Here is an 11143-nt window from a genome sequence, read left to right as displayed (position 1 = left end):
AGCTCCAAGGATCCAGGTTCTAGGGCCTCCAAGTCTTCCAGCCGCAGCAAGCCCAGCTCCTCTCCCCGATCCCCCAAAGTATCTAAATCCAAACGGACCCCCACTCCAACTTCCCAGGGGCTCACAGTGATTAAGGAATTAGTTGAGGACATGCAGCTTGTAAGGACTGAGGCCGCTCCTGTTTCCAAGGGTGCTCCTGGGTAGAAGATTGAGGTCATTCCCACCGAAGAGAGGGCTCCTCAGGGTGAAGGTGAGGTCGCTTTGGCAAGTGAGGGGGCCCCCTGTAACGACCCGAAAATCGGACCGCTACCGGCGCTAGGATCCAGGTCGGCTTAAGGCCGCCGGGACCCGTAGCAAGCCTGACATGTAACCTGCAAACCTGTTTAATCCCATACATGATCAACAATCATACATAAAAATTAAAACTTTTCTTTCATACATTCTCTCATACACCAAACTCAACCTGTGCATGCACTGAACATAAACATAACCATAAACTTGATCCCTCTGTGGGATCTCAACAATGCCCCCAATGGGTGGCATAACATGTGTTAGTTGGTTTACATAAGCATCATACAACATCTAAGATCATGTATTAAAAAGGGATAACATACACATAGGGTCAAGCACAATCTCTAATCCTCAATGTCATTACATTACATAACTATTCATCATTATACAATTTGTCATGTCCACATTCTAGCTATTACATACATAAGACTTCATTACTCTTGCTGACCTCCTAGTCTACCCTGTACCTGCAAGCCTGGGGGTTAAGGGAGAGGGGTGAGCTACAAGAGCCCAGTGAGCAGAATAATAAAACATTTAAAACATATGATAACATGAAATGCATCACATCACAGCTAATCACATCAAGGATGAATTTGTCACCAATAGTCCTCTACATGGTCCAACTGTGCCAGGGGCGTAGAATGGGCCTCATTGGTCTTTCTCTTACATAATCATAACATAGCATCACATAACATTCCAACTGTGCCAGGGGCGTAGAATGGGCCTCACTGGTCTTTCTCTTACATGGTGCCAGGGGCATAGAATGGGCCTCACTGGTCTTCCGTACCGTTTCATCATTATATCATAACATATGAGGACTAAAGGATCATTCAACATTCATCCGCATCATCAACATATTATGCAATGCAACATATTCGTAAGTTCTAATACAAACACCCTATTATATCTCATGGCATTCATGATGCGTGAATCATGCTAAAACTGATTTATTTAATTTAAAGCATAAGAGTTATTCCACTCACCTCTGGGTAGCTCTGACTAGACACTGGAGCAGCTGACTCACTGCTGGGGTCCTCGGTTCCTCGGGTCCGAACCTACACAGGTGGACTGAAATGAGGGACCAAACAACTAGGACATAACTCTAAAAACATCCCCCAAAAACCCCCTAAAACACCTTAAAACAATCATGCAATACATGCAAAGGAAGGCTGAACAGGGCAGGTTCGGCGGCACCTTCGGCGGCCGAAAGTCCCTCCAGAGCCGAAACCCAGGCTGGTTCGGCGGCACCTTCGACGGCCGAAAGTCCCAGACAGAGATGAAAGTCTCTTTTCAGGGGCAACTTCGGCAGCCGAAAGGCCTGCCTCCCAGGCAGGTTCGGCGGGCCGAAAGTCCTTCGGCGGCCGAAAGTCCTTCGGCTGCCGAACGTCCTTCGGCTGCCGAACTTGGTTTCTGCCAAAGGGCAGAAACTTGGTTCCCTTTGCATAAAAACCTCTCCTTCCCATTCCAACATGCATATAACTCATTCAAATCATGAAAATATACATACATTGGCTCCTAGGGGCTTCAAATTACCTTAAGCCCCAACTACAACACACAACAACAACACATTGCTAAAAAACACAACATAAGCTCATAAACCTAACCATAAGCTATACATGCATTCTACCCCATAGATCTTCATAAAACTTACTTAAAACATGCAATGAGCTTAAGATCGGCTCTTACCTCTTGAAGATCGAGAGAGAGAGACGACCTAATCTTGGAAATGGGAGATTTTCAACTTCCTTGGGTCTCCAAGCTCAAAACTTGCTCAAAACTTGAAAATCTTCAAAACAAGATGAAAACTTGTGAAAATCGTGAAAGATTTGAAGGAAGAACTCAAAGATTGGTAAGGGACGGCGGAGAGCTCACCTTGGCCGAAAATGGGGAGAAAAGCTCGCCCATTTCGGCTAAGGGACCCTTTTATAGTGGCTGGCCAGGCCACGTTCGGGGGCCGAACGTGCCTTCTCATGCATGCCATGTTCGGCGGCCGAACTTGAGGTTCGGCGGCCGAACCTGGACTTCCCTCACTAATGCCTTCAGGGGTCTAAGGCACACCTGAAATGCCTGCATGTTCAGCGGCCGAACTTGAGGTTCGGCGGCCGAACCTGGGTTTTCCTCCAAGGTTATTTTCATACAAAACTCATTTTCCTTTTTACTTAAAAGCATCAAATACACTAAAACATTTTATGAAAACATGATTTTTACCCTTCTAGAGGTCTCCGACATCCGAAATTCCACCGGACGGTAGGAATTCCGATACCGGAGTCTAGCCGGGTATTACACCCCAGTAATTGGAGCTGAGGTCGCACCTGTTGGTAAGGGTGCCTCTAAGGAGGGGGCTAAGTCCAAGTTTATTCCTGCAACTTCTCGCCGGAAGAGGACCTCGGACGACAGTGATATTGCTGTCAAGGAGGCTATTGGCAATCGAGCCCCTTCCTCAGAAGCTCTTGCGGTGCCTCCAGCTCCAAAGAAGGCTCGGGCTTCCAAACAGCTGGCTCCAGCCCTGCCTCCCCTCGAGAAAGCGGAGACTTCTGTGGAGTCGTTGTTTTCTGCCCCTAACAATGAGGTTTTAAACGCAGAAGACATCTCTCACTAGTCTCCAGCGAGCCTTATTGCAAAGTTATTGTGGGAGAGGATGTTCGGGGGGATCACTGAGGCTTCGGACCCGCGTCTGCTTGCCCTTACTGGCCTTTTAGCCAGCTCTACCCGAGAGCAAATGGCGTTCTGTTCTCAAACTCGAGAGGAGCTCGGGGACATAGTCAGGGAGATGCTCCTCATGGTGAGTTGTTATCTTCTATTTTAGGTTGTACTTTATTCTCCTTGTTTTCTATTTTAATAGTTTTTCTTTTCACTAGGTGACAGGTGTCTTCATGGAGATCGACGCCCGCGACTAGTCTCTCCAAAGCACCGTAGATCACCAGATTGAGGAGGCTCATCGCGAGGAAAATCTCATGGCTACCGGTGATGCTCGAGGCCAGCTTGCTGCGGCTCAAGGTCGTTTGAAGGACCTCAAGGATGAATTGGTCTGGACCCGGGATGCTGTTAAGAGGGCCGACGAGAAGGCAACTGTGGTAGAGTCCCGTTGTGATGAGGTTTTAGTTCAGTTATCCTCTCTAAAAGAAGCTCGGCGGGAGAGGGATGAAGCTATGGCCCAAAGCTTTGAGGCCTGGCGCGAATGTGAGATAGCTAAGACAGATCGCAATTATGCCCAGGCCCATTTCAAGACGGTGAAATCCCAGAAGGAAGAGGCCTTAGCCCGGGTCGTTGTTCTCGAGTAGGAGCTGAGCAAAGAGAGTTTGTTTAACTGTGTTTGTTTGCTTGAGGACAAGCAAAAGGTTAGGTGTGGGGGTATTTGACAGAGCATATTTTAGGCCATATTATAATGATCTTAATGATGTTTATTTGCACCATTTCTACCTAATTTGGTGGTTTTGTTCATGTTTTGCAGAAACTAAGTGTGAAAAGACAATCTGGAGAAAATGCTCTTAAAACTGCCAAAAAGTGCCAAATATAGAAAGTTCCAGAAAAGGAAAGTTTTCATATATGGAAAGTTCCAAATAAAGAAAGTTCTCATATATGAAAAGTGCCAAATAAGGAAAGAGTTAGAAAGCACAGTTAGCAAACTGTTCGAAATTTGAACTGCAGAATCTTTCCTGCCTTATTTAGAACATGTGCCAAGAAAGGAAAGTTTTCAAATAAGGCAAGTTTTCAGAAAAGGAAAGTCTTCAAATGAGGAAAGTGCAGAAGCAAAAGTAAATAAGGAAAGCTCAGTCAAAAGATTATTTGAAATTCAAATCACAAATCTCTCTTTCCTTGTTCAAAGATGTACACACACTGTAGTAGTCATATCTTCCAATTTAGGCAGCGAGATCTCATGAAGGCACACTTGCCTCTCCTGCGTTCAGCGTTCAAAATTCAAACGAACGCTCCACCTAAAAAGGAAAGACTGGAGAGATGCACTTTCCCTTCTGCATTCAATGACCGCGCGCCAACTTCCTTCTGCAGTATAATCCGCGCACCACTCTCTATTCGGGAAGGAGATCTTAATGCACTCGGCCTTTATTTAGTCCAGATTCAAGATTCAAAAGAAGCTCCACCTAGATAGGAAATCTGAACAACTCATACTTCCTATTCAGAAGCATCTGCGCACCTGCCTCTTCTGTAGAACACAATCCGTGCGCCTCTCCTTCCTGATCCAGTTCAAGCCGTGCGCACACCTGCCTTATGAAGACCTACGCACGCCATCTTCCTCTATTGGCAGCCTAGGATCACTCTTCCTTCCTTTTCAAGCACAAGGTATGCTCCTTTCCTATTCTGAAAGCAATCTGCGCACCAACTCCCTTCTGAAGCCTTCCAGTCCGATTCTTTCCTCTTCTGCAATAACTTGGGCAGCAAGTTGAGCATGGGCAGCATTATGGGCAGCCTCTACACTAATTAGGAAGCAAGAAAGACCTAGGGCAGCATCTAATCCTATTTAAAGAGAGCACAAGGTCAGCCGCAAGAGACTTCTTCCTCTCTCACATTTTTGCAACATCATCTGCGCAAAACTCCCATTCGGCTTCTTCTTCTCTTCTTCTACCTTTGTTTTTTGGTTTTTGTTCCAGCCATTGGAGGCTGAAACCTTTTCATTCTAGTTGAAGAACAAGTGAAGCTTTAGTTGTATTGTGGATTGAGATACTTGGACTTGATTGTTAATCTTTTGTTATTCAGTATTCATGTGATTTCATGCTTTGAGACATTATTGCTTTGTTATTTAACATCTAAATTGATTATTTGATGGAAGGTAATCTATTGTTAGTTTGAATGATTTTTAGTCTGTAATTGCTTGAATTGTTCAAACAGAAGAACACTTGGTGCACAACCAAGGAAATTGCATGATCTAGTGTTGTCTCCATACATTTGGATAACTAGAATTGGTTCTCTCTATTTCTTAATGCGATTGACTGTTATAAAAGGCCTAAGGCTCAAAGATGTTCTTTGACAACTTGTTAATTAGTAATTAATTGGAGGACATTCCCTAATTGATTTAATCTAAGGAGAGATAATGGAGGTGAGAAGCTTCTTCAATCTCCATGACCAATTTATTGAATCATCAAAGGAACATATGAGTCAATGATCAATCCCATCAACTAAAGTGAATCTGAATCTTCAATTAGAGTTTTTACCATTATTGTTACATCCTTAATTTACCATCTGCTTTCTTTTTAATTGCTCTTTTTATTAGTATAATCAAATCAATTTCAAAACCCCCATTTTTACTTTACATGCACTTGCACTTTATTTTATTTTATTTGGTCCTAACAAGAGAGGTAAGTAAGTGTTAATTCCCTATGGATATGATCCTTTCACCACTGTCTACAGTTTTAATATTGTTGGTAGTTAAAAAGATTATTTTTGACCGGTCTCGACAACCGCACTGTCTCACATTTTCATAAAAACTTTAAACTTTCACATAAACCAAGCTTGACCTGTTCATGCACTGTACTATAAACATAAAACCCCTTACTGGAGCCCTCATCAAATGCTCCAGTTGGGTCAACATCTCATGCATCAAGATCATGTACAACAGAGATTAACCATAAACATTAGGGCCAAGCACAATACTAATCACCATTACAATACTTAACATTATATCATTTTACAATTCATTACATTACATGCCATTTCATCATGTCCGCTACTTTTCTATTACATAGACATCTCTTTTACTCTTGACGACTTCCCGATCTATCCTGAACCTGCGAACCTGGGGGTTAAGGGAAGGGGTGAGCTACTAGAGCCCAGTGAGCAGAATAGAAAAACAATATATTAAAACACATGTTTTCATGAAATGCATCACATCACAAACAAATCACATCAAGGATGGACTTGTCACCAATGGCCCTCTACATAATCCAATCGTGCCAGGAGCATAGAATAGGCCTCGACCTGGACTTTCTCTTAACATAACATAACATAACATAACATAACATAACATAACCAATCGTGCCAGGGGCGTAGAATGGCCCTCGACCTGGACTTTCTCTTAACATCGTGCCAGGGGCGTAGAATGGACCTCGACCTAGACTTCCATACCATATCATATCATATCATATCAAGGGCCAATGGGTCATCCAACATCCATCCACATCAACATCATATTATGCAATGCATCATATTCGTGAATTCTAATGCAAAGCACCCTATTTCATACATGGCATTCATGATGCATGAACATGCTTAAAAGTTTAATTGCTTTTAGTGAAACGAGTTGTGTTCTACTCACCTCTAGCTGACGCTTTACTGACTCATTAGCAGCTAGCTCACTGCTGACCTCCTTGGTCTCTCAGGTCCAATTCTACACAGGTGGACTCAAATGAGGGACCAAAATATACTCTAACATAACTCTAAACATCTCCCCAAAAACCCCCTAAAACATCACAAAACATTCATAGAAAGCATGCAAAGGAAGGCTTGGACAGGGAACTTTCAACGGCACCTTCGGTGGCTGAACCCCCTTCCAGATTCGAAAGCCATGTACCTTCGGCGGCACCTTCAGCGGCCGAAAGTCCCTTCCAGATCCGAAACTCATACACTTTCGGCGGCAGGTTCAGCGGCCGAAACTCCCCTCCAGACCCGAAAGTCCAACTTTCGGGGGTGAGTTTAAGCGGCCAAAACATGCCACCATAGACAGGTTCGGTGGCCGAACATGGCTTCGGCAGCCGAACCTGAGTTCTTTCAGAATGGGAGAACTCAAGCCTCTCATGCACATTTTGCCTCCCAAACTATCCAAACTCAAACCAACTCACACAAAAGCATACATAAACATATATTCAAGCATTTAGGGGCTTAAAACTAGCCTATACCCTAACAAACATCACATTTAGCATATTTTTAACATACGGGTCCATAAACCCTAACATTTTAGATCCATTCTAAACATGCATCATATACCCTTAAAACCCCTCAAAACTTACTTGAAACATAAGAGAGGGTGAGGATCTACCCTTACCTCTTGAAAATCGAGAGGAGAGGCGACCCAAACTTGGAGATGTAGAGAAATGAACTCCTGAGGTCTCCAAGCTTCTAAAACCTTGATCTTAGCTTTAAAATCTTCAAAACATGGTAAAAACTCATAAAAACTCTGGGAGATTTGAAGGAAAACATAAAATCAATCATGGAGGGTCAAGAACTCACCTTTGCCCGAAAATGGGGAGAGAAAACTCGCCCATTTTCGGACATGGGGCCTTTTATAGGTGGCTGGCCAGACCACCTTCGGAGCCCAAAGGTGCTTCCAAAACTCCACCACGTTCGGCAGCCGAACTTGACATTCGGCGGCAGCAAAAGGGAGCCACTTTCGGCGGCCGAACCTGGCATTTCCCCTTCAAAGCTTTCTTTTCTTTCAAAACTCAATTTTATTTCTTGATAAAACCATAAAAACATATAAAAACATTTTAGAAAACATTTATTTTACCCTTCTAGAAGATTCCGACATCCGAGAAATTCTGAATTCCGACAGAGATTCCGCCGGAAGGTAGGAATACTGGTGCCGGGGTCTAGCCGGGTATTACATTCTTGAAGAATGGTAGGCACCTTTCCGCAGAATTTGACATAAATCGGTTAAGTGCTACCACTCTTCCTGTGAGTCTCTGTACATCTCTCACGCAGATCGGTTCAGGCATTCTCAATATGGCTTCTACCTTCTCCGGATTTGGCTCAATTCCTTTTTCGCTGACCATGAATCCCAAAAATTTTCCCCCTCTAATGGAGAAAGCACACTTAACTGGGTTTAGCCTCATTTTGTACTGTTCTAGCACTCCGAATACTTCTTTTAGGTCTGCCACATGCTGCTGAAAGGTCTGGCTTTTTACCACCATATCATCTACATACATCTCCACATTTCTTCCTATTTGCCCCTTGAAAATTTTATTCATCAGCCTTTGATATGTTGCTCCAGCATTTTTTAGCCCAAAGGGCATAGCCCCGTAACAATAAGTTCCGTCCTCAGTTATGAATGAGGTCTTCTCCTCATCTAACCTGTCCATGGGTATTTGGTGATAACCAGACATAGCATCTAAAGACGACATGTAATCAAAATCGGCCGTGGAATCGACCATTTTATTAATGTCAGGGAGGGGGTAACAATCTTTGGGACAAGCCTAATTCAGGTCGGTGAAGTCTATACACATCCTATACTTGCCATTGGCTTTTTTCACTAGTACAGGATTTGCTAACCATTGTGGGTATATTACCTCCCTAATGAACCCTGCTTCTTCTAACTTTTGTACCTCCTCCTTGGTGGCCTGTTGCTTTTCTTTTCCCACTACCCTCTTCTTCTGCTTGATCGGTTTGGCTCAGGAAGGACATTTAGTTTATGAGTCATTACTTCGGGGTCTATTCCCAGCATGTCTGATGGCTTCCAGGCAAAGCTGGAGGCATGGCCTCGGATTAAAGCCATTGCTGTCATTTTCTGTTCTTCGGTCAAGTCGGCGTTAAGGTTGAAAACTTTGTCTGTCTCTTCATCTGATGAAGGGAAGGTTTCCAGCTCTCCCACGGGTTCCGTTCTCGCTTCCTTCTTCTCATCCCTGACCTCCATAATTTCTGAATTGCGTCCCTCACTTGTCAAGCCTGGTTCTGTCACCGTGGCCAAGTACACTGCCCTTGCCTCCTCTTGGCGCCCCCGAACTATTCTCACTCCTGCCTCAGTAGGGAATTTCATGGTTAGGTACCTAATGCTGGTCACTGCCTCAAAGTCATACAGTATTGGCCTTCCCAGTATTGCGTGATAACTAAAAGGAAGCTTTACCACCAAGAATACTGTGTGGTGAGTCTGAAACAGGGGAGGCTCTCCCAAGGTTAGAGCTACCTTTACTTTCCCTTCCACTGCTACCGGGGTTCCTCCGATTCCTTTCATAGGGGCTTGATCCCTTACCAAACTTTCCTCTGGTATTCCCATCTGCTGGAATACTCTATACGGGAGCAAATTCACCTTGCTTCCATCGTCAATCGGGATTTTCCGAACTCGAAAATTGTGGATGATGGCCTCAATGACAAGGGCATCATCATGAGGCATTTAAATGCCATGACCATCTTATGAGGAGAAAGAGATGGTGGTTGCGGAGTGTTCCACCACCTGCAAAACTTCGCTGCTGCTTCCCTCCTCATCTGGGCCCTTCTTTTTTCCTCTCCTACTCATTCGACCCCCGGTCCCCCGACAATCATATTAATGGTCCTGCTAGAACCATCATTCACTGGTCCTGCTCCTAGTCTCCGAGGTCTTTTCGCTACGGGATTCTGTTGAGGTCACTCCCCTTCAAGTTTTTTCACAAAGTTTTGGAGATGTCCTCTCTTTATTAGGCTTTCGATCTCACTGATCAACTGGTAACAGTTATTAGTGTCATGACCATGGGTGCGGTGATACTGACAGTACTTGTCAGGATCTCTCCGATCTGCTTTCGCCCTCATGGGCTTGGGCCATCGAAGGAACTCCTTATCTTGAACGGCCATGAGTACTTCAGTTTTGGAGGCATTGAGGGGTGTTATCATTTCAGGGACCCGAGGTGGGAATGGTCTCTGATCTCTTCTGTCCCAGGGCTGTTTATATCCCTCGGACCTTTTGTTATGCCATCTTTTAGGCCTGTCCGACCTCCTTTCTTCTGGACCTTTGCCCTTTTCCACCGCCTATTAGGCGAATCTACTGGTTGTTAAGGCATCGTCTTGCCTTATATACTTCTCCGCTCTTTTCATCAACTCAGCTAAGGATGTGGGTGGTTTTCGGCATAATGAACCAAAGAACTCAGGGGAGGTGGTCCCTTTCTGCATGGCCTCCACAACTCGGCTTTCATCTAGTTTAGGGATCTGTAGGGCTTCTGTGTTGAAACAGGCTACGTACTCCCTCAAGGATTCATTTCTCTTCTGTCTGACTGTCTCCAGATAGCTGGTTTTTCTATCAGCCGGTACTCTTGCTATGAATCGGCTGATAAAGACGTTGACGAGGTCTCTAAAACTCCTGACACTCCCTGCCTTCAAACTATTAAACCAAGCACTCGCTGGTCCTGTGAGTGTTGTAGGGAATACCTTGCATATCAAGGCATCCGACAGTGTCTGCAGCTCCATAAAGGTTTTGTAGTTGAGGATATGCTCCCTCGGGTTCCCTGCCCCATCGTACGTTGCCATGAATTTCTTAGAGATGGTCTCCTGTTGGATCCATCCCGAGAAAGGCAAGGAGCTAGGTAAGAAAGTCTGGCTGTTCTCTTTCGCCCCCAGTTCGGCCAGAAGCTGCTGTTTCAACTTTCGCAACTTGTGGTCCACGTCTTCCTCCTCTTGCCTCAGCCTCTTTTCCAGACGGCATCCTTCTGTCCATTCCTCACTCCTTGTCCTCCCAACCATTTCTGCGGAATGGCTTTCCGCTTCGTCATTGTCAATAAGCTCCCTTAACCTCCTTCCATGCACCCTAGCTATCGGTTCTTCTCCTTCGCCAACCCTTCCGCTTCTTACTCCGACTCCGCGACTACTTTGTTGAGGGGCTGGGTGGTTGAAGGTTGGTTGAGACTCTACGATAGGGGTTGTCTCCACTACGGGAGACACATTCAATGGGGTATTGAGACCTCTCTATTGCATCATTTGTCCTAGCCAGTGGGCGGTGTTTTGTAGTTGGAAAGCTATGGTTTGGAGTTCTTGGTTGGAGAGGGTGTTTTGGGGTATGTTTCCTGCCGAACCCGATGAGGGAACGAGCAGCATTGATGGCTGGCCAGTGGGGGTTGTGGGGCTGAAAAAAGAGAACTGCTGCCTTTCTTGGGCAGAACTCAAGTCATTTGGGGTGTTAACAGCGTGGTTTTCATTGTGGTTAGCCATTGTGGATCTCAGTGGG

The 11143-nt window shown here is 44.9% G+C and overlaps 1 protein-coding gene across 1 annotated transcript; it reads right to left on the bottom strand.

The window, feature by feature from the left end:
• Window positions 1–9957: 9957 nt before the first annotated feature.
• On the bottom strand, window positions 9958–10662 carry LOC110606296. The gene has a single exon (XM_021745044.1). The coding sequence runs from the start codon at window positions 10660–10662 to the stop codon at window positions 9958–9960; it is 705 nt and encodes a 234-aa protein (XP_021600736.1).
• Window positions 10663–11143: the final 481 nt, after the last annotated feature.

This window comes from Manihot esculenta, chromosome 18 (assembly GCF_001659605.2).
Source record: "Manihot esculenta cultivar AM560-2 chromosome 18, M.esculenta_v8, whole genome shotgun sequence".
Classification (NCBI taxonomy): domain Eukaryota; kingdom Viridiplantae; phylum Streptophyta; class Magnoliopsida; order Malpighiales; family Euphorbiaceae; genus Manihot; species Manihot esculenta.
Note: the sequence above shows the minus strand (reverse complement) of the source record. Positions and strands in the feature narration are given on the sequence as shown.